At 36.5% G+C, this 26,325-nt stretch overlaps 1 protein-coding gene across 36 annotated transcripts in view; it reads right to left on the bottom strand.

Annotated features, from left to right (window-relative positions):
- Nucleotides 1-402: 402 nt before the first annotated feature.
- The window catches only part of NRXN1 (neurexin 1), a 1,131,792-nt gene continuing 1,105,869 nt past the window's right edge, over nt 403-26,325 (bottom strand). For 25 of the 36 annotated variants that reach the window (XM_032292205.1, XM_032292219.1, XM_032292211.1 and 22 more), the window contains 2 exons: nt 25,497-25,584; nt 403-3,785 (listed from right to left, as the gene is read on the bottom strand). In XM_032292205.1, the coding sequence (XP_032148096.1) occupies nt 3,478-3,785; nt 25,497-25,584 (396 nt within the window). In that variant the 3' untranslated portion in view covers nt 403-3,477. The remainder of the gene's footprint in view (nt 3,786-25,496; nt 25,585-26,325) is intronic. The other 11 variants (XM_032292206.1, XM_032292212.1, XM_032292208.1 and 8 more) reach the window with 1 other exon arrangement.

The following is a 26,325-nucleotide window of genomic DNA, read 5'->3' as shown; positions in this document are numbered from 1 at the left end:
CACAATGTGAGAGTCAAAGATGCTAGGCAAATTGTAATTAGCATGTGATACTGTTGGAATTTAATCACAGGTTTACTTAACTTGGATTCCATTTTTTTAATAGAGAAAAAGCATATTTATGAAATTAGTATTTTTATGTTGTTTTCAACTAACACTGTGTGAGTTTATGGTTTCTGGCATATCACAATGGACAAATGTAAACCAAGGTACATTTAGTGGCTATACCTTTAAGTGTATGAATATCGAGGTGCTTAATGACTAATACAATCCAGAAAAAAAGAGAGTCAACATTCTTCCTCTAGTGTATAAAAATTCATCTTCCCTTTCAATGCAGCTTTCTTTACTGTCCCATTAATCAAGAAATGGCGCCACATATAATTTTTAAAATCAATAAATCCACAGTTGTATTAAGAAATATTTTATTAACAAAACAGTAAATTCCACTTGCTTAGCATTTCCAATAATGGATAAATTGGCCTTGCAACAGAAAAACAAACAAATTAAAAAAAAAAAAAAGAAAACCCCTTAGATACCCAATCACACAAAGCACTAGAAGGGTAGGGTTTTGTGGCCTTTCTTTGATGTCTTAGGGATTGACCACTTCACACATTATTGTAGTATTTTGTTGTTTTAAAAAAGGCAACACATTACATGGATAAAAAAGAAGCATACTCAATCAGAAAAGTTACAGTCTAGAGATGTAATCAAATTTATGCCAAGTAGTGTGAAATCCTCAATCAACTGCAAACTATGCATGGAACCCTGATATGTTTGGTATGAAGATACTTGGGATTCAAGTTATTTTCTCCTAACTCTGTTCCTCTCTTTACTTTTCCCATCCAGGAAAAAATAATTTTAGCTAGAGTTTGTGTAAGCCATTAGAAATATTTTTACTGATAATATTATTTTATTGCATGTAACTTTAAAATTTATTCTGGGAAGAAACATTCAAATCAATCCCAAACAACACATTTCATAGATATACTGCTTTAAATTACCATTATTCAGTTTATTTTCTGTTATATTTCAGAATCTTTCCAGATGGAAACTGGTTCAAGCTTAATAGATAAAATAGAAAAGCAACCTTAAAAAGGAAAAAAAAAAAAAAAAAAAAAAAAAAACCTTCAAGCTGTAAATTAGTAGTTGTACACTTCCCTTCTGATTTTACTGGCTTTCCCTGAGTAAGACTGAATGAGACAGGGGATGAAAAAAAGACTTGTGAATTATTTTACCTGGCAAATTAAAAATAATGAAAATCTAAAAAACGAGTAATGGATATTAAATTTGCATTTTATACCTTCTACTTTCTGGGTTATAAAAAATCTTTGTGATTCTGTGTATACAACAATGACTTGGCAACCATAGATAGTGGTAATTTGCTATGAATTTTACGTATTTCTAAGGTGCTTTATGTCTGAAATCCAGGCCACTTCTTGGCTTTTTTCATCAACTAAAGTATCACAAAAGATGTTTTGCATTTTTTGCCTTGCTGATTAAAGCTAATTGTAAAGTTCTTCTTCTCTTCTACAAAATCTATTATCATTCTTTTAGAAGGTATTCAAGTAATGCAACCAACTTTTACTGAAGCATCACCTTGCAATCTAATAATGCTTTTCTTTTGCACTACCTTCTCATATTAATAATTTATTGCTGTGAACGTCGTTGAATAATATGCAAAAACAAGTGTATAATCTATACTTTTCTACTACTTAATGTGTTAAAGCTATATTTAATAATATATGTGTAAAACCAGAAAAGTTAAAACATAGTCAATAAGAGAGAATAATTTTTTAAATGGGTAGTAATACAGAATCAAAAATTACTGAAAAATACTTTTAGTTGAGAAAGTGTTTACTTTCCAAAAATGTTCATCATGCACATCAGATTCAGAGAATATATATATTATTTTATTCGAAAGAAAGTTTTCAATTGCAGCAGCCAGAGTTAAGGTGTGGATTAACCAATTTTGCTTCCATAACCTGCCCACACAATGGTTCTTATTCATGCAGCAGTATATCAGTGATATTTCTATTTGATAAGGAAAGGTTCATTTTATTAGGGACTGAAATCTTCTTGGGGTTTCCTGGGAGCAAGATCTCAATGAAGCAAATCACTCTATTTGTCATCAATTCCTTGGCACAACCCTCTGCCTTCCTGTTTTTCAATTCGTCAGTAAATGTTTGCTACTGTATGCATGTTTGGATCTTCTAGCATACCTGATGGATTGCTGTGGATGAGTGTGTGAGTGTGTGCGTGTGTGCGCGCGCGTGTGTCAAAATAGTGAATGTAGGTGGGAATGTGAGTATTTCAGGGAGAAAAGATTATAAGATACATATGTATATATTTGACTTTCTAATTCACACCTTTCATACAAGTACTAAAACTTAATTGCAACAGAATGAAGGCTGTACATATAAGAAAAAAAGTAGCTGAGTCTTTTTATATACATTCATACATATCTTCCTTAGAATAAACACTACACTGTAATTTCTTTAAAAAATAAAAGTAAGTAATTGTGGCAATTTATAATGGTGGCAAAAACAAAAACCCAACCGAAATAATTGTTGCTCTGATGTCATAAAACTCCCTATACTTAGCAACACTTATAACATTGAATTTAGCAAAAATGGCTGAAGAGCAGAGATATATTTTGCATTTTCTATACAACAGGCTATAAAACGTCACTTATCACAGTCCAGAAAGCACACAGAGATGGATTTTATATAAACATATGTAATAACATAATAAGCGTGCATGAAAATTTCCCAATGATTGCATCTATGCCCTCTTGTTTTTGTTTTGAAATTTTAGTGTGAAAATGTGCCTTATATTTCACATTTTTGAAAATAAGGCCTCCATACTTTTTTTTTTCCTCTCTCACAACCAGAAAGGGGCTTTTTGAATGTGTTCCTACACAAGTCTTCAAAAAAGCCAGCACTTTGTTTCAAATGCAAGTTCCAACCACTGCTCCAGTTGCACCAGGCGGCAAACGCTTAAAGGTTTGCAGGTTGAGTCACTCAAAAGGACAGTCTTCTCTGGCAATTGGACTAACTGACATCTCAGGAAAGCGCTAGCACTTTGGCTAAATCCAGGATCATAGGTAGCTTCTTTTTTGTGTTATGTTTTGTGTTGGTTTTTGTGTTGTGCCTTGATGCTGTAATACTCCTTTGCTTTATGAATGCGTGCGGTCATCACTGTCTTTTAGAAATGTTCCAGCAACATAAAGACAGGCAGAGTAAATGAAAACACTGTGGATGTTAGGGAATTTATTGGCCCCTGTTTTTTGTTTTTCTTTTTTGAGAAACAAGAGCATGAGATACTTGTTTTTATTTTTATTTTTTTAAGTCTTTCCTTCCTGATTGCATTCCCTGTCTTCTTTTGTATGTGCTTCATAAAAAGGAAAGTAAATAAGTTTATATTATGTCTCAGATAAAATGAAGACTATTTCTATACAAGTGTCCATTTAAGATCTTGGGATCAGACATAATACTCTTTATCCTTGTTTTTCTTATTTTTGTTGGCGCTTTTCGCACTGCTGGGTTGTTTCTCCTTTACGACAGCCCCATTGGACTGTGCTGAGTTACTGATGTAGTTTCGACTCTCGTCCACATGGTATGAGCCTTCATCCCGGTTTCTGTACTTGTACATGGCATAGAGGAGGATAAGGATGCACAGGGCGGCAGCAGCTACTATCCCCACGACCATACCCGTGGTGCTGCTGGACTCCCGGATCACTTCTGCTGAGCCTGGGTACGGCTCTCTCCCGCCTGCTCGGGTTGGGTTGGCTGTAGAAAAGAGGATGAGAACAAACACAAAGTGACCATTGAGTTCACTGCATCCCAGAGAGCTATATTAACATTCATTATTTATTTCAGTGCCTAATGTTAAGCACCTATGCTTTAGGAAAAGTATCCTGTTACTAAATGTAGCTATCCCTTTGCCTCACGGTTACTAAAAACTAGGGACTGTGATTCAAAGTTCTCTGGGAGAGGTTCCTTGCTACATCTTATTTTTTCACCAATTTTATTTACAGAGTTTTGTAAGCATTGCTCCAAATCAACTCCAGTTAGCTCTAAAGGGCCATGCTGGTGGGTTAAGTAAAAAACCACAAACCCAACATAAAGAAAATCAGAACAGCACTACGCTATAATACTAGAGGGAATCATAAGCATCAAATTGGTGTTGCTCTAGAACGTAGGTCTAACTCTAAACTGAATCAGGACAACTAAATTTAGGATTACTTTAGAAATCATATTGCCTTGTATTGTAAAGAATACAGTATTGAACAGTGAGCCAATCCACACGTTGTAACTGTCTTTTTAAAGTGTAACTTTAAATTACATTTTTATAAACAAAAATAGACTAATTTCCATTTTGTTGGAGATTTATTTGTTTACATAAGTATGGGTGTATTTTATTAATTCATTGGGGATCTCCCAAGCTAAACTTTGGAGGAGAAACTAATATTCTTTCTCAGTTTTAAATAATACAGTCTAGATTGATTTTTGAGTCAAAACTCAGAATTACTTAATAGATGATAATAGAAGTCTGGCTAGTCTAGCTGTATTCAACTGACAAAACCCTTCTTGTGTCTCCCCAAGCACAGATAAGGCTCTTTCTTGGATGAGAGCAATGGATTTTGGGGTGCCTATGTCTTCTTGAAGGCTTGGTTAGACACTGAAATTGACTATCGATGGGGAAGAATAGACCTGAGATTTAACAGGTAGATATGGGGAGGAGAAGGGGCAGCTCATTTCCTCTAAACTTTTTTTGTCATTGTTAAATATAAAAGGATAGAAACTATATATAGAGAAGAATATTCTATTCTACTCTGACTGTATGTCATGTTCTTGTGAATTGTGTTTTCTGTTTTTCCCTGAAACAACATCTTCTCACTTGTCCTACATAAAATTATTACTTTTCAGATGTATGAAAAATGCTACAACTTTCAAAACACTACTTTTTGCCAATTATGCATAATGAACAATAATCTCAAGATTGCATATATAGCAGATAAAGATGTGTGTGTACAAGTGTGTGTTCATGTTTATGTAGGAATTGAAAACTCGAGAAGACTAAAATTGTGCTTTTATTTCGCTCCTACTAAATATCACTTCATAATTAATTTTAATATTTCTGCAAAAGTTTTTGTTAATCACTAGAAACCTTTTAATCAAACATATGGCTCTATACTGCTTTGTAATTGCATTTTCAAAAATCATCAAGATTTCTTTTGCCTAAATGTTTTTTTTTTTTTTTTTCTGTGATTTTTCCTTTCCTTCCCCAAATAAAGCCTTACAAATACAGCCATTTCCAAAGCGTTAGCTCTAAGTCTCAAGGTAGCAAGATGCTGTGTTCTGGCACTACAAAATGTAGCAGGTGAAAATTTTTATGCGGAATATGTCATTGCTTGTTTTACAAAAGCCCACGTAGTGTGGCTGAATAAAAAGCCTTGGAGTTGCTTCTGTGCCCAAGGTGCAAGGAGACAAAGACTATAATCCACTGTATTTGATTACAAGAAATTAATTTCCTCTCATGAAGAATAGAATCTACCTCGGTAACTTGTCACTGTCTGACAGACCAAAGGCAGCACTTTCTCTTTTAAATACAGTCATCTTTGCCAAAGTGTGCCAATTAGCTCAGCTGCTTTCACTACATGAAAACTTTCATTTTATGGAGCATTCTTTTACTATGGTGTCTTGAGAGCTCACAAGGAGATTTTATTTAAATGTCACCTAAATCATTTCTTTCCATCCTGATGAAATGCTTTCACTTTAAACACATTTTCACAGTTACCTCACTTTCACTTTGTCTGTCAGAGTGGAATAGGGAGAATGGAGATAACATTTGAATGATTTAGCTTATGATAGTAAAATTTGAGAATTTTAATGGAATGCAGGATTTATATTTTATATACTAAAAATAGACATATTTTTCAATAAAAATTGGTATCATAAGTGGACTCTTATCAAAACATTTTTATCTGCTTAAGTATTTCTGAGGTGTTTTCAAAACAACTATGCACATAGTATAATAAGAGCAACTTTGTGTTAAAATAAGAATGAGATCACAAAGACCATAACAAAACCTGAAATGCTTCAGCTGTGCCATATGCATTTGAAAACATCTCCTGTTTAAGGAAAATACTTTCTTTTTTGTAACACTAGCCAAAATGCTGCTTAAGTCATATAAAGTCCAAAGATATCTCTACACAAAACCCAGATGTAAAAATTCTAAATATCATCTTTCTTTAAAATATAACCTACAGAAACTCTTTAGGTTAATTAGATCTCATTTGTCAATTTTGGCTTTTGTCGTCATTGGTTTTGGTGTTTTAGTCCTGAAGTGCTTGCCCATGCCTATGTCCTGAATGGTACTGCCTAGGTTTTCTTCTAGGGTTTCTATGCTTTTAGGTCTTACATTTAAGTCTTTATTCCATCTTGAGTTAATTTTTGTATAAGGTGTAAGGAAGGGGTCCAGTTTCAGTCTTCTGCATATGGCTAGCCAGTTTTCCCAGCACCATTTATTAAATAGGGAATCCTTTCCCCATTGTTTGTTTTTGTCAGATTTGTCAAAGATTAGATGACTGTAGATGTGTGTTGTTATTTCTGAGGCTTCTGTTCTGTTCCATTGGTCTATACATGTGTTTTGGTACCAGTACTGTGCTGTTTTGGATACTGTAGCCTTGTAGTATTGTTTGAAGTGAGGTAGCGTGGTGCCTCCAACTTAGAAAACCTACAGAATGGGAGAAAATTTTTGCAATCTATCCATCTGACAAAGGGCTAATATCCAGACATCTATGAGGAACTTAAAAAAATTTACAAGAAAAAAAAAATCAAAAAGGGGGCGAAGAATGTGAGCAGACACTTCTCAAAAGATGACATTTATGTGGCCAACAAACATATGAAAAAAAAGCTCATCACCACTGGTCATTAGAGAAATACAAATCAAAACCACAATAAGATACCACCTCACACCAGTTAGAATGGTGATCATTAAAAAGTTAGGAAATAAGATGCTGGAGAGGATGTGGAGAAATAGGAACACTTTTACACTGTTGGTGGGAGTATAAATTAGTTCAACCATGTGGAAGATAGTGTGCTGATTCCTCAAAGGTCTAGAACCAGAGATAGCATTTGAGCCTGGGTATATACCCAAAAAATTACCAATCATTCTACTATAAAGTCACATGCAGATGTATGTTTATTGCAGCAGTATTCACAATGGCAAAGACTTGAAACCAGCTCAAATGCACATCAATGATAGACTGGATAAAGAAAATGTGGCACCTATACATCATTGGAATACCATGCAGCCATAAAAAAAGGATGACTTCATGTCCTTTGCAGGGACATGGATGAAGCTGGAAACTAACACAAGAATGGAAAACCAAATACCACATGTTCTCACTCATAAGTGGGAGGTGAACAATGAGAACACATGCACACAGGGAAGGGAACATCACACACTGTGGCCTGTCAGGGGGTGTGGGATTCAGGAGGGATAGCATTAGGAGAAACACCTAATGTGGATGGCTGAGTAATGGATACAGCAAACCACCATGGCACATGTATACCTATGTAACAAACCTGCATGTTCTGCGCATGCACATGTATCCCAAAACGTTAAGTATAATACAAAATTAAAGAAAAAAATAACCTATAAAAGCGCCACCAAAATTAAAATCTAAACCCAATAAAGAAACATATTATCTTTTCCCCTGATTCAAATTAAAATTTGAGTAATCATCATAGCAGATATTATTATAGGTATGTTTGGAATATGTAGTTATTCCCATATCTAACTGATTAGTATTTTTTATGAATACTTATGCTTCACATGTGAAGGCTAAATGAAATTTTTCCTAACTTTTGGGAATATAAATATTTATGTGTTAATGGGACATATCTCCTAGATATGTAATAAAAGACCAAAAAGAGTTAAATATATTCATGAATTATAAATGTGGTTTCCCTTATTGTCACTATTGCTTTATTTTGATGATTACTGAAAAATATCTGAAGAAATCTTATATTAATGTAGAGACTAGTATTAATGACTTATATGGTTAAATATCTTTTTATATAAGGAGAAATGCAGTCATCTCAACCATTTACTAAAATGTGAAAAAATAAGATAAATGTATAATTTGTATATTTCATGGATTTGAGAATTTTGCATAGAGGGCTATACTATGTAAGAAACAAAAATAAGACTTTTTTTTTTTTTAATTAAAGCAATCTGAAACATGTTTTTTTTTCTTAGCAGTGCTGAAAGGTGAATAATGTAATTAATGTTTACTTTCACTGCTTTTTAATTTCTTTGTCCCAGCACGTGACAAAGAATAACTTGTAAAAAAGATTTAACTTACTTAAAAAAGCAAGTGAAAGAGAATAACAGAGGAGGAACCAAAATATGGATTACACACATATAAGCTTAAGTCTTTAACTCTTGAATCATCAAAGGTTACCTGTGATGTGTAGGTTAAAGCAAGCTGATATAGCCAGTTCATTATATTGGGCCCAGGAGCATAAGGAACTCTGGTCAGTGGAAAACCTCAGTAGGATTGACAGTGCTCTACTACATGTCGGAAGAGCAGGAATGCACACCTTCATCACAATATGAAGGCTTTTGACTTTTGCTGGTATTTTTAACCTAAATGATTTGGAAGCTGCTGATTATTCTAGCAAGGAAACAGAGCAGTACAATAGTTATGATTTATTTCATATTTGTATTCACTTCTTTCCTACTTCTGAGATTCACTTGGCCAAATGGCTACAGAAAAGTTCCTGGGATTCTTGCACTGATAAAGCATGTTACTTTAAAGGACCACTGAAAAGTAGCTTTTCATCCTTCCTCTCTTTTCTAGCATTTGGCAAGATATGGTGGTCTCTAGAAATTTTCCACATGGTCTGCTTTGTCCCAGTAGATTTATCAGGAATCCTATGAGTTTTCTCGTTTTTTTTTTTTGTTGTTGTTGTTGTTGTTTAATTAATATTAGACAATAAAATATTCATCTCTTCCCAGCTTCTTGTAACCTCTGCTCTTCCTCTATGCTCCTCTCTATTCTTCCTCCCACTGCCCCCTCTTTATCACCTCTGTGCTTTGCTCTTCCAGCTCCTAAATTATCCCTATAGGGGCCCTCTCCAACCCCAGGTAAATGAAGGTGGTCAGGACTTTTTGCCTCTTGGGTTGGTGTATTACTCAGGAAGGTGTTCAATAAGCCACAAAATGTATTGTCAAGTTCCTAATTTCAAAACACAATGTAAAATAATTCTTACTGGCACAAATGTCTACATGTGATTATTTCACCAGAACAAATTTTGTTTCATATTGGCATGATTACTTTAAAGTGTAACTTTCTAAATTTGTTTGCAGATGAAATTGTATGCTTTATCAAAACAAGTAATATTTGATCACCTAATTTAGAAAAAAAACTTTCGTGATGCATATGGTGATCTGAGGGGGGGGGCACCTTAAGCCATTAAATTTTGCATTGTATTTACTGCATTGTTTCATTGTACTTAATCATACCTTATCATATACAAATAGAAGTTAAGTCTTTTAGTTACTTAGCACAATGATTCACAACCAAAGTGCTGAAATAACTAAGCAATTTGAAAGGTACGTTTTTGAATATTAATAAACTTTTCCAAGGAGATTTCACTTTGCAATGGAAAGTGACATCCTTATTATTATTCTTTCTGAAATTGGAAACATAGCAATCAATTATTGTCATTGAAGAAAACTGCTCTTGATCTATGTTTTTACGACTCTTCATGATAAATGGTGTTTATAATCCTAATTCCTGATATAGAATGGGGTTTGGCAGGTGGCGAGACCTTATATTTCTATTGATGAGCTCACCAAGATATTAGCATCCCATCAGATGCTCTTTTTTATCACTCGTATTGTCACTTTTATGAAATTATTTTGTAAACTTGAATGAGCTGTAATCTTACATAGATGATGGTTGCAATGTTAACTTTCAAGGTTAGATTATAGTTTCCAGGTAATTTTTCAGGCTGGTTTTATTTCTTCAGTATAGACTGTTAATGTATGTGTATGTCATCAACTATGACCCTGGCACACCAAAGGCAAAGCAAGAGTATCACTATCCTGATGACAATGAAAATTCAGCTTTTGAGCTTCGAGAAAAAGGTTGTGAGAAACTACCAACCTTGAGATAATAAAGAATAAACCATGCTAGTGGTTAAAAGAAAAAGAACATAGGCCATATATGTAAGATCAAGAGGGGGTCATAAAGGATCATTAAACTCCATAATGCTCGGCATATATCATTCTGCTAATCAGAATTGTTAAATGTCCTGTCTTGCAATGATCCTTTAAAAAAAACTCGTGAAAAGATGCATTTATCGAATTTCTTCTCACTAAGAGTTTCTGACAAGTCTTTCTGGTTTTCTCATAAATCAAACTTAAAGTAATAGATTTTAAATTTCTGTCTCCACCCCACCTAGGAAAAAGTTGCCTAAAATGATCTCATTAGGCCAGAGTTCTATACTGTGTCTAAGAGATGTCGAAGTTATTATAATTCTAGGCTAGCCTTGAAAGTCTGGATTTATAGGGGAAGATTTGACTTGACTTTTCCAGTAGCCAGTTTCATTAATACTGTGAAAAGAAAATTGGAATTGTAGCCTCCTGGGGTGTTTGTGAATTGAGATTAGCAGTTTTTTTCCTCGTTTGGAAAAAAACAACTCAAAGTTTATTACTTTTTCCTTTTTTTTTTTTTTTTTTTTTGCTTCAATACTGTGTAGGCCAGAAGAAATAATTATTATGTAGTCATTCACAAGAAGCCACGTTTAAATGCTACATTTGTAGGAAAGCAGGTACACAATGATTTATATGACATGCATGAATTTGACTCATGCTGTGGTTTTGTCAGAAGTGAGGGATGCTGGATGTTTCAAATTCCTTCCATTCTCCCTCTCACCAACTCCACCCATGCCTGAACATTCTCAGGTTCACTTATGGAGGTCAGACAGGAGTCTTGAGAGGGGACATGTCTGACACATCTTAGCCTCTTCCCCAGTACACTGGAGATTTAGAAAGAACTTGGAAATCGATAAACCTTTGCTACCCTTCTGGCTGCCGTGTCTGACATACTCCTCTACTTCTTTCAAAACCGCCAAAGCATGCGTTTGAAGGGCAGTTAAGGGGCCACCACTCTGATACCAAGAGGTTCATTATCTTCTTCAAAGATTTAGGTATTTAACGGCAAGGGATACTAGGCACAGAAAAACTCATCATGTGCTTGCACGATAGAGAAGCCCAACTAGGACAGGTTGCTACCTCCAATGGTACCACATGGAACAGAAGAGACAACGGCATCCATACTCTGTATGACTTTGGTGACACTTAAACAGAGGAACATGCAAAATCTCCCTCATCACCAGGGGAAGCTGTAGGATCATGGTAATTACAAATCTTATTCTTCAGTTATTCAGTATGTTATGAACTGTATGCCCACACCTTAGTCGTCTATAAGCTTCATAGACTTTTTACATAGTCATTGTATCCTTGTAGTTTGCATCCACTGTGGTGCTTACTCAAACACCCGTGCGCCTACTGTTCTCCCGGCCCTTCGCAGTCTGTTCACAGCTATCTACTACAATTTACCTTCCCTATCTGTCAAAGGAAGTTACAGTCATAATATTATTGCTGCCTCCAAGTCCCCACATACCAAAAAGAGTTCAACCTTCATATAAGCTTTTATCTTCTGCCTGTTTCAATAGTACTTATTTCTCAAAACTTGGCTCAAATGTCTCATCTTTTATGAATTTTTCTCCAAGAAAATCCACTCCTTCTATCAACAAATATATAATGGGCTATAGTTCACATTCCAGGGACTCTATGAGGTCCGGGGGTATAGGAAATACCCAAACAAACTTGATGTATATGTCCTCATGGACCTTAACATATAGTGAGCCAGAGAGGCAGACAACAAAGAATCACACAGTTAAGCATAAAGTAACAGCTGGGATACGCATGATGAAGGAAAACTGCAGGTACCATGCAGGAGTCGGACCAAGGTTTCTGATTGCAACTGCAGAATCCGAAAGATCCTTCTGAATTTGTGACACTTAAGATAAAAATGAGTAGAGAGTGGGCAAGTGAAAGTGGGCAGAGGAGTCTACTAATAACATGTGGGATAACCTTGAGGACACAGTTTACTTTTCAGGAATAAATAGAGTGGCTGTAGCCCAGTGAGACTAAAGGGAGAGTGAGAAGAAATTTCCAGGTGGACCTGAAATTTATCGCAGAGATTGTAGACTATAGAATGAAGCCATAAGAAAAAGATGAGCCTATTTGACCCCATAAATAACAATTTTATGTGGCAAAAGGCATATCATCAACAAAATGAAAATGAAATAGGACAGAGGAAGTATGGGTAGTACATATGACAGACCAAGAGTAAATCTCTCTAAAATGCCAAGCGTGCGTCAACTAATAGGAAAAAAGACAACCTCCCAGAAGTATAGATAAAAATACACACAAGCAAGTGCAGAAGAAATCCCAATGCTGATGAGAATATTATTAATTATTTGATTATTATTAGAAAGTAATCCAATAACACCTATTACAAATGTTTTAATAAACTCAATCATATATCACATGACTAATTTTAGTATTCTATACTATTGTAAAATCTCAAAGGTTTCATTCAACTGTTTTGTCTTTTTTCAACTAGATCGTCAGTCCTTTTACAGGTTCCTGTGACTCCTTCTCTTTCTTCTTAGTTCTCTCACTTTCCAATCTCTAATGAAGATTGAACACACTGGCTGAGAACTGTATGTCATCTGACTAATTCGAAGAAAAAATTCTGTAATTTGATAAATTTTCAAGGGGAAACTGGTTTGAATCCAATCACTAAGAAAGTGTGAAAGCCAGGCATTGTGGCTCACACCTGTAATCACAGCAGCTGGAGAAGCTGAGATAGGGGGTTCGCTTGAAGCCAGGTGGTCAAGACCAGCCTGGAAAAGACAGCCAGTACCTGTCTCTAGAAAAAAGTAAAACAAGCATTAATTGGATGTAGTGATGCACACCTGTAGTCCTAGCTGCTCAAGAGTCAAAGGTGGGAGGATCACTTAAACCCAGGAGTTCAAGAATACAGTGAGCCACGATCATGTCACTGTACTCCAGCCTGGGAGACAGAGTAAGAAAGTGAAGGACCTTTGGTATTAAAGTTTTGAGTAAAGGTGCTAAGCGAGGGGGCTGAACACGGGCATTAACATCGAATATTTAGAAAATATTTTAACTCACTACGTCTCTAACCCTCAACCTTTGTAATATCTTCAGTAAAAAAGATAAATGTAGTATTTATTTCATTAAATCAGAAATCACTTCTTCTGTGCTTGGGAGAACTGGGATCAATGTACAATAATGAAAATATTGTATCTGCTTTCCCTATGCTTCAAGGTAATATGTCACTTAATCCCAATGACTGAAATCACTAAGCTATTTAAAGTTAACTGAGTCACCAGTCTGCAGTTTGATTCATTTGAATGCCTTATTTACATCAACATCATCTGACACCCACAGTACTGCAAATAGTTGACAGCTAACTTGGGCTCTTTTTTCAATTCAGAGTAGTTGCAGAAGTTTCTAGGGTGCTTTTCTATCCTGTTGCTATTGGAGTTGAAAAGGATCTCGTTAGTCAGGCCTACTTTCCATAATTGTCAAGAAGAAAGCCATAAAGGCAATAACAGAAAATCTGTTTCAAAACTAGGGATCCCAGAGAGTCTGTATATGTTTTTCATCAACATGTATTACGTTCCAGAAAAATGCAAGAAGAGTTATATTTTGAAATGTTGATGATACTGCTTATTAACTGATATCTACTCAACTAACTTCTTGATACCAAAATAGCCTCTTTTCCTGGGAACTCATTGACTACAACACCCAAAAATATATACATCCAGAAATCATTTTCTTAAGATCAATTTCCATTTTTACATACAGAAGTTTGAATAATCTGTCTTTACAAAAAATGAGATTTATTCCACAGAATCCTTAAGGCCTGGAACTAGAAATTTTTGGAGAGCCTGGTTTATTCGAAGACAAAATGGCAACATTATAGCTAGAGTAATGAGGACTGTGAGTGTGTGAATGTGTGCATGTGTGTACATGTGAATATGGCAGCAGTCCTTCCAGTTCTCTCTCAGAAGTTGCTGAGGTTGCTGGGCACGGTAGTTCATGCCTGTAATCCCAGTACTGTGGGAGACTGAGAGTGGAGTATTGCCTGAGGCCAAGAGTTCCAGACCAGCTTGGGCAACAAAGGGAGGAGACTCCATCTTTACAAAAAAATGTAAAAAATTAGCCGGGCATTGTGGTGCATGCCTGTAGTCTCGGCTACTGGGGTGGCTGAAGTCGGAGGATCACCTGAGCCCGGCAGTTTGAGGGTGCAGTGAGCTATAATTGTGGCACTGCATTCCTACTGGGCAACAGAGACCCCAACTCAAAAAAAACTGCTACAGTCCTTCTTTCTTTCCCCTCCTTCCTTTCCTCCCTCACTCATTCAAATTAATAGGTAAAGCCAAGCTTTTAAATAGCTCCATGAAAAATTTAGCAATAACTTGGGATGAACTTAAGTATCAAAACCCTCATCAAAACCTTTCTTACTTCCATATATTTTAACATTACTCAATTGTCAACTGATGCTTAACACAGCTGCTATGACTTCCCTGTGACACCTACATTTTGTTTCTTATTTTACTTAGTTAACAATTATTACTTTTCCTATTATTATACAGTAGTTTCTGTGCTGTACACTTTGCTCATAAATTTTTCTCATTTATTCCTCATAACACTCTGTGGTATAGGTATTATTATTATAGGAAAGAAAACAGTCTTAAAGAACATAGGCTATTTAGGCTTCATAAATGGTACAGCCAAAATTCAAACCCAGGTCTGTCTATGGCTACCAACATTTTATAATACTCAGCGTATCTGCATTTATGACTGTAGATCAATTTGTTATTGTTTCCGGTTTTATTCCTGCATTAAATGTAAAAACACTTAGCATTTTAGGTGTATTTTCTAAACAGTTGCCCAAATCTACCCCTTCCAGCCACATTCCTCTTTACCTGCTGCCAACTCTCTGTCCTTTACTGTGGGAGTTCATATTCCCACAGAATCTTAGAAAAGAAGCAAAGAGTGGTAAGAAGAATATCGGATTATGTATTAAGTTTTAGCCCAGGGCCCGCACCTAAATTTTGAGTGACCATTTGCAGTTCATTATCCTCCACTAACATTCCTTTATCCGTTACATGATAATGACACATAAATTATTTATATCCCAGGGTTACTGTGGGCATCAGATCAGGTAGGGCATTAAATGTGAAAGTGTCTGAGGAGGATGAGGACTTGGTGAAAACAGTGATCGTCTGTTTGTTTTCCCTGCATCTTCCACTCAAAAGGTACTGAATCGCAGCTGTTCCAACAATCACACAGTTTTGCATTATGCACTGCACAGTGTCTCAATCAGCTGTGGCAGTGACCATCAGGGACGTTATCTCCCTGGGAGTAGTTGTATTTGAGGACTTCTCTTTCATGAATGGGGGCCTTGTGAATTCAGGTGGCAAAAAACGGTCATTTGCATTGTAGGGCATGTTGTTTCAGGCTATGAATTGTGGGGCTGCATGTGGAGCTTGTTCCTGTTTTTCTGTGAGACAGTCTGTCTTTACTGGATCGGTGCTCTCTGACTCCTATGGTTGGAGTGAATTACATTTCTCCCTCTTTCAAAATTTTATTATGGTATTTTATGTTTTAGGTGTCATGAAATCAATCATCTAAGACTATTCTTTGGTAATAAATCGCTGACAGCAAGGCTTATTATATTGGTAAAAACTCTTTTGATTAGGTTTGTCTCTTTCTAAAATTGTTAAATCAGGGTTCTCCCACTTCATTCCCTGCTTTGGAATTGCATGGTGTACTCTGGATGAAATCTGAAGTAGACTTTTCACAGCAAGGTTGCATGCTGGGTCCTAGGTGCACCCCTCCACCACCAGGTTGCCTGCACGGCATCTATGTGAACCCGAGTCATTCTGTGTAATGGGGCACTGTATAATTTTCCTGATTTAGAAGTGCGCCTACTCACTTTGGGTGATCATCTTTATATTCCTGTCATGAGACCATTGCTGTCTCAATTTTCTTTTGTTGGGAACAGATCATATTCTTTTTGGTGAAAGTGCAATAGCTGAGGTGAAAGATTATTCACCTTCCCCTGTGAGGCCACTGGGGAAATATGTCAAGCCTGGCATTAGGAAATATGAAAGACAAGACATCCATCATGGTGGGGAGGTTGAGTGGGTGAGTGTGCCTGGTAAGTCATACTGCTGGGAGTATTCCTGAGTGTCCTAGGAAGGAAGCAGGAAAGTTAGTCATTCCTTCTCTCAAAAGCGCTCTCCCTTTCTCTCCCTCTCTCCCTTTTTTTTAGTATAAAAAGCCTAAATTGTTTTCCTCCAAAATAAGAAAAGCAGATGATATGTGCCCCTCCTCCAAACATAGGGACCTAAATTTATCCAGCCAAAGCATTGCTCCTGTCTTAGTGGTTATTGAGAAAAGTTTTATGCTGATAGAATTTAGAAATACTCTGAAAAACTTTCTAGATGTGAAAGTATCCATCACTAACATTTCCCTTTCTTGTTTTAGAATATTTCCATTTATGATATGCTTTACTATTTAATTTGCCAGTTCTACTAATAAAAGCTTATTTATTTTATCAAAGCTTTCATGTGGATGAAAGTGCTTTAGACACATTGTCTTGTTTTTATCAATACAGCAATGTCATGAGCATGGAACATTACTCCTATCATTTTGCAGATGTAAAAAGTTGACTATACACAGATTCAAAGATTTGCCTCTAATTACACAGTAGGTGGCTGAATTGAGATTTGAACACAGGCACTGGGTTTTCCCAAGTTTACTCAATGAAACAAAATATTTTATTGTGCTCTTAGATGTGACAACATCCATGTTTTTCTTTCTCCTAGTTTTTTTTTTTTAATGCAATTAATGACATCTGGCTGTTAATGGCATCTTTCATACACCATTTTTAACATGGAAAATTCATAAAGTATTCTGGTCTTTGCTATTATATTGCCAGTACCAGGCGTCTTATAACATCCTGCTTATGATTAAGGAGCTACTCATGATGAGAGTGATCTAACTGACAAGCTACCGTGTTGAGATGAAAGCTGAAGGCTAAAGCCAAATGTAGCATTTGCTGCTCCTTGGAGCACATGAGCCAACAGTGAAAGCATATTGGCCCCTCATGGAGGCAGCATGTGCTGTAGATTAGAATTCAGAATATGCTGGCTTACCGCTGATATCATCTGAGAAAATGAAATTAATGAGCTACCAAGAAAATGCCACGGGAAGCCAATTTCATGATCAGGACAGGTATTTGACCCAAATTACAACACAACAGGACTTTATCCTTCCTGAATTTCGTGTTTTCCTAAGAGATAAACGTACTCTCTATTTTTCTAAACCTGTGCTACATTCCTCCCTTCAAGGTGGTTAAATATTTCAGAGCATGGATGTGCACCTTGTTGTCTCCTTCCAAAGCTCAACAGGACATGTGCCATACTTTTAAAAGGCTCTTACCATATTTTAGCATCTTCCAATAAGACATTGTGATGTAAAACCTGTTACGAATGCTGTAAGGCTGGATACATATAGACTGCCTAAAAACGTATGCTGTGCTCATTACTGAAGAGTTTTCTGTTGCTTATTGGAGTAGGCTTCTGTGTTGGCAACCATATATTTTTTACAGACTTCAAGTAAATGCTTACTCTAACTTAGCAAACTCACTTACATGCTATGTAATAATTATAAGTGGCCAATCATATGTTAGCTAAGTTATTTTAATAGCGCCCACTCTCGCTGATGCCTAAAGAGACTGTGGCCATTTTTTACTCAGAACAAATGTGTAATGCCTTATGAGCGACCTCACTGCAAGGCAGAATAATGCCTCCATTGGCAAACAACCAGTGCCAGTAGCAGTGGGTCCTCTACCTATCATTGGATGTGTCATAATTATTTATTAAACCCTTGGTATGTGGTATGTGCCAGGCACTCTGACAAGCATTGTATCTGAATCCTCTTTTTCCAATCTCATAATGAACCCTGTTCTTCCCATTTTACAGACTAGGAAACAGAGCATCAAAACTACTAGTAACTTTCCCAAGACCAGGAAAGGGCTACATCTCACACTAGTTCTATCTAATTCCAAAGTCCTGGCCATAACTAATATTCATTTCTGGTGGCATATCACAATTCTTTTAAAATGTTGCTAAGAGCTTTTCTAAAGTGTGACAAATAACCATTATATTGTTAAAAAAAAAAAGTTAAACCTTACAGAAGGGTCAAAATAATTTGATTAAATACAAATTGCTATATATACATATAAAAAAAACGCATGCATGAATGCACACGTGTGTGCGTATGTGCATATGCATGCACACACACACAGCATCTTTTGCTTGTGATTTTGTTTCCTGCTGGACTCCCAGTAGAAACTAATTTTGTTGATTAAAAACTGGTTGCTGGGAAAGTTGATGTCAAGTTGACCAAAGATAGGATTCTTCCTGCCTCTGGGTCCCTCTCCTTCCATTAGGACATTTGTAATTTCAAATACTTTCTGTGTCCCTTTGATGTGTAAATATCCAGGACTTGGGAGTCTCTCTGTAATAGAAACAACAAAGAAGACAGCACCCCTATCTCCTAATTTCTGTGGGAAGGCTAGGAGCCTAACTTTGGTGGGCTCCTTGCTCCAAATTGTAAAACTACCCCCTCTCATAAAAACAGGAGAAAGTTTCTTTACATTTCCTTTGGGTTAAGCTCATTTGCAAGCGCAGTTGGTCTCAAATCCATCCATCCCAGCACTTAAATACTCCCCAGCCTTTTTGTTTGTTTTCAGTGAGTTGAGTTCAGGCTGAATTCTGACCCCCCGCTCCTATTGCAGTAGCCTTGACTAAATCTTCCTTTCCTGTTTAACTTTATTCAATGTAATTTTTATACTGACATCACTGCCTTCAGAAAAGCAGGGGGAAAGTGAATAAAAATGATGTGTGATAACTCTCTTTACTTTAACCATGTGCCATTTATTTTTACTCCAGTGTTCCGGAGAATTAAATTTATATGGAAAAAAACATTTCCTATAGCAGCATGTTGCACAATGAAACCCAGCTAGCCATTAGTTCCCAACTCCAGCTGCCCCATCCTGCACCTGAGTGAAGAGCTGGGTTCTCAGTGCTGACTCTGGCCTGGTACTGAGGAGATGCTCTACATGTTCCCTCAAATGGAACACTCACTGCTACTGTATTTCTGGCTGCAGCCCAAAATCCTTCATTTTACTGCAAAGTGTTGGCTATTATGGGCTAATTAAAGTCACATTTGAATAATTACATAATAAATAACACACATTTAAATGTAGAACAAAATTATTTTCTAATCAAGCTCTAAAAATAGCAAGTAAGATAGTCCTTTAAATGTCTGTGATTACTTAATGAAAAGATGCACCTTGTTCAATATACATATCTTTATTCCTAATGTGGTTAATGGTATCAATGCAATAGAAATCCCTTGATCTTTTCTCAAAATAGCACACTGAAAAACCACTCAAAATTGCATGGTAATTGCAACAAATTTAGCTTAATGAATAGTAATGCATGGAAGGAAATTTTGCCATCAAATTGAAATTTATGACATGGAATTATTTAAATGCACTTAAAAATTCAATTCTATATTTGTGAAGTGTCTGAATTTTAGAGGAAAAACCATCTGCATTCCAAGAAACTAAAAGCCCACCTTTTCTAAAGTAGAGAAAACACTAGCTGTCTCATATTGCGTGACATAACTTAATCTCTCTGAATCTCCTTAGCTATGACAATGCTTCATAGTTTCATAAAATAGAATAATGTTTGTAAAGGACTAAGAACAATGATGAGCACAGAATAAATCTTCACCAACTACTACTTATTATTGCTATTTATCACTGCTTATATAACAGGCAACCAACAATTGTCTTTTGAGTGGTTGTACTGATGACCTCACCCCCTGTTTTCCAGCTAAAGAGATGTCACAAAAATGGGTGATCCTTTTCTTACCCTATGACTAACAAGATATTATATTATTCAATGGAACTTTGCTTTTCCAAGTTTGACAAAAGTTTAATTGATTTTAAAGTAGCCTATTATCCCATTAGCTACCCATCTCCCCTTCCCACTCAGAGACTTGACATAATATTCTTAGCACTGTAAATCTAAAAGGAAATTGTCCTTCCTAAAATGAACCCCAGAAAACAGAAAGCAGTTCCAGTTCTCTTTGTAACAAATGATAAATTAGAGTTATTTATCAGGGAACTCCTACAGTAAAAAGGGTCATTATCCTCATTTAAGATCCTGAATATCAACATAAAACTCACCTTTTTCAAACTTATTTTAAGAAAGGGTTCTATTTGGAAGAGGGCCCCCAAACTACGAGATACTGACATGATTAAAGGCCTTCTTGGAACTTAAGTGACTTTGCAGTGTTGCATTTTGTCAGTTTACTAAATGTATCTAAAATGTAAAATTTCAAAGACATGATTTACAAAAAGTTACATTCATGTGAAAAAAGAAGTCTTGGAAAATATGTGTGTGTGTTTATATACATACATAAGTAATACAAACAGTAATAACAGCAAACACTCATATAACACTTTTTTTTTTTTAGATGGAGTTTTGCTCTTGTTGCCCAGGCTGGAGTGCAATTGCACAATCTAAGCTCACTGCAACCTCTGCCTCCCAGGTTCAGGTGATTCTCCTGCCTTAGCCTCCTGAGTAGATGGGGATTACAGGTACCCTCGACCATGCCCAGCTAATTTTTTGTATTTTTAGTAGAAATGGGTTGGCAACATGTTGGCCAGGCTGGTCTTGAACTCCTGACCTCAGGCGATCCACCTGCCTTGGCCTACCAAAGTGCTGGGATTATAGGTGTGAGCTACCCACACCCAGTCATAACACTTATCTTGAGCAAAACATTTTTCTACAACATATTGTTCGTATATTAACTCCAGCAATACATATCTAGGCTCAGAAAAAAATCACAGAAGGTGCAATTGTTTTTCTGAAAAAATTTGTGAAAAAAGAGTTATCTATCTCTCACATGTCTAAGCTTCATAAACTGGGCACTTTAGGCCAACAGTGGCATGTAACCTTGTTAGCAATAGCTGTTTCAGATTTCTACCTGTCCACTAAGAACTGGGGTTCAATTAGCCCTCTTTGATCGCATAGCCAATACTTTGCATTCTGAAGCCCTCTTTTTGTATTCTAAAACTGATTATATGAATGTAAAGTTATCATCCAGTACTAACCGTGCAGGACAGTGTGGCTGTAATCAGGTATAATTGAGTTCCATGTGTTCCCACCCAGGAGGTTGATCCTGATCTAGTTTTAACATGTACAGTTCCTATCAGAATGCCTGAGTAGTTTCATCAGTTGCCCACCATTTTCAGCCAGGAAAAGTAACAGGATTATGTAAAAGGGAAAGTCGTTTGGAATATTCTTTTTGTATAAATGAATCGGTGGAAAAACCACCATTTATGTTCTACTTTATGCCAGACATCGCAATAGATGCCTTCAATATATTAATTAATATAGAACTGAATGTAAAAACTTTATATTTTTGCTCCCAGAGCTTAGCAAAGCAGTGGGTTTATAGTGACACTCAATACTTGATCACTGATGAAGGGACAATCCACAAAATATATAACTTCCCTGTTCAATAAGAGTTCTGAGTGGAACCACAAGGTAATTCTCATTTATTAAACATTTGATAAAAAGGAATAATTTACTAGTACTCAAGAAGATGCTAATTTTTTCCTGTTTGTTCCATCAATAGCTTTAGGAAGGTACTAAAGTAAGGAACATGGCACATTTTCAGAGAGAAAGCCATGTTTTTGAAGGTGGGGTGGTCAGAGTGATTAGAAATCTTAAGTAAATTCTTAGGAAGAATGAGGTACCCAGAAGATATGGGCAACACACCTATAAAGGTAGCGCTGCATCTCCTTACAAAGATTTGCTTTCACTTGCCCAAGGACTAGCAAATATGCATAGAAGATGTGTCTGTTTCAGGATATTTACCTCAGTATGTTAGTTTTATAAAAAGCCAGTATCCCAAAATATAGCCTACTAACATGCTAAATAATTTTTATTAAGACATTTCTAACATCTAATAGCAGCAGCTACAATTATCCAATGTCTAATAACAGCAGCAGCTACGATTGTTGCCTATATTACAAGCAGGAAAAAGAGATGTAAGAAAACCAGTACATTAGGAAACCATGACCTGCAGGAGGCGCAGACTGCAATGAAACATTCTTCAGATTTAAACAGGATTCAAAACAAAAACGAAAAGAAAAACACAACCCGTCTTCCAAGAAAAAGGTTGCAAAATAGAAAAGCATCGTATAAATTAAGAATTTTATTAGAAGCTGTCACATAAATAGAACCAATTTCTGCAAAAAGACCCACCTCCATAGGAAGCATTAAAGACAGGCATGAAAAAAATGAGGAATTGGACAGAAAAAGCAAATGGAGAAAGAGATTTAACTTCAGAAATTGACAGAGAAACAAGCTTGGCACACATTATCAAGACCAGGGGACATAAGATCACAGGACAGTTTTACAGTGATCCCATTAACACAAAAGAATCTGAAGTTCTTAACAGTAATGGATGAATTTGAAAACCAAGGAGTGAGGAGGGACACACTGAAGGAGAGGACAAAAACTAAAGCAGACTTGCTACAAGAGTGTTAAAGTAGCTATCATTAGATAGAGTCAGTAGCTGGTGTGTTTTGTATTTTGGGCAACAGACTTGGGTGCAGTAGAAAAGAATTAAAATTTACGGAACAAGTCCATGCAGGTAGCAAGACAAACAGGGTTTCTGCTTCATGGAGTTTACCTTCCTGTGGGGAGATTCAAGCTATACATTAATGAATGAATAACAAATAGATAAGTAAACATGATTCTCTCAGATAGTGACAGTGTGGTAAAGAAAACGAAGGCAGAAAGATTCCCTGCAGTATGGCTATTAATAAGCTCTTATCACTTTCCATTGTGCCATTGTGTTATATTTAATAAAGCAGACAAAGTCAGGTGAACAACAATGAGAAGATGATGACAAAATGGTTCACCCCTCATTTTCTCTCTTCTCGTCTATCTTCTTCCTCCACTATCTTGTTCTTAGGTCTAGTGTCACCACAGCAAAAGACAGTAAACTAGTTTATGAGGAATGGTTAATCAGATCTGTAAGCAGTGGCTCAAAGAACTGGATCATTCAGCTGAGCTCAAGAAGAAAAGAAAAAGTGACAATTTTAAGTGTAATTAGTTACCATGATTCACTAAGTACTCAAGGTAGAAATTCTGCAAGAAGAATATGATAGCCTATACTTAGTAAAAGAGGGATTCAGCAGGTTCTATAATTACGAAGAACTTCAACACTTTTCATCGCTATATTAATACTGTGTTAAATACTGAAAAAATTGACTACCCTCAAAAAAACACTAACTGGGAAAACAAAATCAGTTATACTAACACACACCCCAATGTACAAAGACTAGACTTTGTTACATGGACAATCCATGCTAGAGGATCTCAGAGAAAATGAGATAGAAAAAAGAATGTCCTGATGCAAAAGATGAACACCAGGAATGTTGGGCATGTGAGCACAGAAGAAATGGGGAAGGGAAATTTGAGGGTGGGAAAGCCAGAGAGATGGGACTGATATAATGACAGAAAAGCAACAGCAATGACTTTCTTTTAATGTTGCTAACCAACAGAGAGATTAAGCATCCCAATGAAAACAAAGGCAAGATCTTAGCAAAGGGGTCTAGGTTAGTGCCACGATGTGACTATATCTTTCACGACAACCAAGAGGGAATGATTGCAGAGGTCAACAAGCTGAGGGAATTGAATGGATGATTGTGAGAGAGCCGATCATTGTGAATGACAGATGTTTCTGGGGGCTGAGTGTCCTGATTGGCACTGTGGAGCCTAGAGGAAAGAGGACCAGAGCATATCCAGCCTGGACTCCGGCGCCCTCTCCTGTTGCCAGGTGACTGCCGAGCTCTTCCCATTCCCTGGGCCTCAGCAGCTGCTCTCTACATGCTAGAGTCAGTAGTTACAATCAGTGGGGGAAGTGATACTCAAAACAAGATGCACAATACACATCCCAATTTACTCTAAAGAGCAGATTTACTCTAAAATGGTACTCTTCACAAGAATGCAAATTCGTTACTTTCTTGTGACATGAAATTCTCCTGGGATTCTAGCTGACGTCAATAGAGGTGACACCACTGGCAGAGAGTGGTTAGTCCATATCCACCTCACTGATTTTGTTAATGCAAATGAGAGGATTATTATTATTATTATTTTGAGACAAAGTTTCACTTTGTCGCCTAGGCTGAAGAGCAGTGGTGCAATCTCAGCTGACTGCAACCCCTGCCTCCCAGGTTCAAGCAATTCTGCCTCACCCTCCCGAGTAGCTGGGATTACAGGGGCAAATCACTACCCATGGCTAATTTTTGTATTTTTGGCAAAGACAGGGTTTGCCGTGTTGGCCAGGCTGGTCTCAAACTCCTAACCTCAAGTGATCTGCCTGCCTCATCTTCCCAAAATGCTGCGATTACAGGAATGAACCATCATGACCAGCGAAGAATATTATTGAATTTAAACACTACTTTACCAAAAAAAATGTGCCTAATGGAAATAAGCCTAACACTTGAGATTATGAGTATTTAAGCTACGATGAATTTAGCCTAAGATTCATTCATTTTAAGCCACCACTTAATAGTATAACGGCTGCATGGTAATAGAATTTATGTGTTAGTCACATCAGAAGATGCAAACATCATGAAGAAGTAAAATGCTTCAGCTTGAATTTTAGGGAAAAATGGCAAGACTCAAATATTTCTCTATTAAATATATCAAGGGCTCTGCCTGCTGTTTGTTTTACTACTGCCATAATACTCTCACTTCCAAAATTCAGAAATACATTACTTAAGGTAATTTGCTGGCAGAGTGAGTGGTGGGGGCTTTTTGTCATAGAAAGGTCAAATAATTTTGCACAATGCACTGCAATTTTTTAGCTTTATGATTTTACCATGAGTGACCCAAGGGAAAGCCCATTATACTGTTATACACAAAAAATTATGTTGTGAGCTAATGGAAAGTGAACAGTGAGGTAGCAGCTCTGTATGCTGTGCCCACCGCTTTTTCTGAAATACATAATCTTGGTGTGTTTTGTTTTTAATTTTTTTCAAAAGCTGTGGAAAAATGTATCTATGTAAAAAGCAAGGGTCCTCATTTTACAACAAGCCATTGTATAGTAGGGTAGCCTTCTAGACATAAATGTAAGGCCCTTCTAAGGACTATAACATGCAACAAAGGTTTACAGTAAAGCCAAGGAAGTAAGAAAAAAAGTCGACTAACCTAACCCACCTGAGCTCGGCTCACAGGGGTCAATGTCCTCATCATCGCTGGGACACTCTGCTGAGGCCACGAGGATGTCATCTGTGGTCTGCAAAATAATCACATTCAGTAGATTAATTTAAAGACTCCTAACTGATTCTCTAATCTTTGTCTCACTGCGAAGTGAAACACAATTTGTTTATCAGAAACCAAATTCAATATTTTCCTTTCTAACGACACAGAACTTACATTTTAGATCTTTCGTAGAAGTATCTGCCTATTGGTGAAAACTTGATTACACCTTAGTTTACATGAGGACGTAGAAATGGTGACAGCCAACTTGGAGATACCTAACCACTCAAATGCAGATAGAAGCTTTACACAGAATCATACAGAGGTTTAAAACCACCTGGCAGAAACAGATGATTTGAAATTTATTACAGCCTGGAGTGCTACAATGTATGCATCAGTGGGCTTTATGTAGTCCTTGTGCTTGGCTTCTTAAAAGCAGAATAGCCATAACCTTTAACATACATGACTACATAGAGTTTGATGAATCTTTGAGATATAGCTTGTTATTATAGGGAATACAGATTAAGAATTAGATCTTTCATTGGTAAAAGGCAAGGAAATATAATCCATTTAAGACACTTTTTCATTTTCATTAAGATGTCATACTTGAAGCTCATTTTTATAATGTTCAGATAGTAGGTATTGTTTTCCTCATTGTCCCTCGTCATTATGGTTTCATAATACATGAAAAGTGTATTCGAAGTGGGGGAGGAGAAGAGGTGACAGTTTTCTTTGTGACATTCTAGTTGCTTTATTGCATTTATAGCAAAAAAGGTAA

The sequence above is a fragment of the Sapajus apella genome, unplaced genomic scaffold, assembly GCF_009761245.1.
Source record: "Sapajus apella isolate SASKATOON/1434 unplaced genomic scaffold, GSC_monkey_1.0 scaffold26, whole genome shotgun sequence".
NCBI lineage: Eukaryota > Metazoa > Chordata > Mammalia > Primates > Cebidae > Sapajus > Sapajus apella.
The sequence above is the reverse complement of the archived record's forward strand: the minus strand, read 5'-3'. Positions and strand labels throughout refer to the sequence as shown.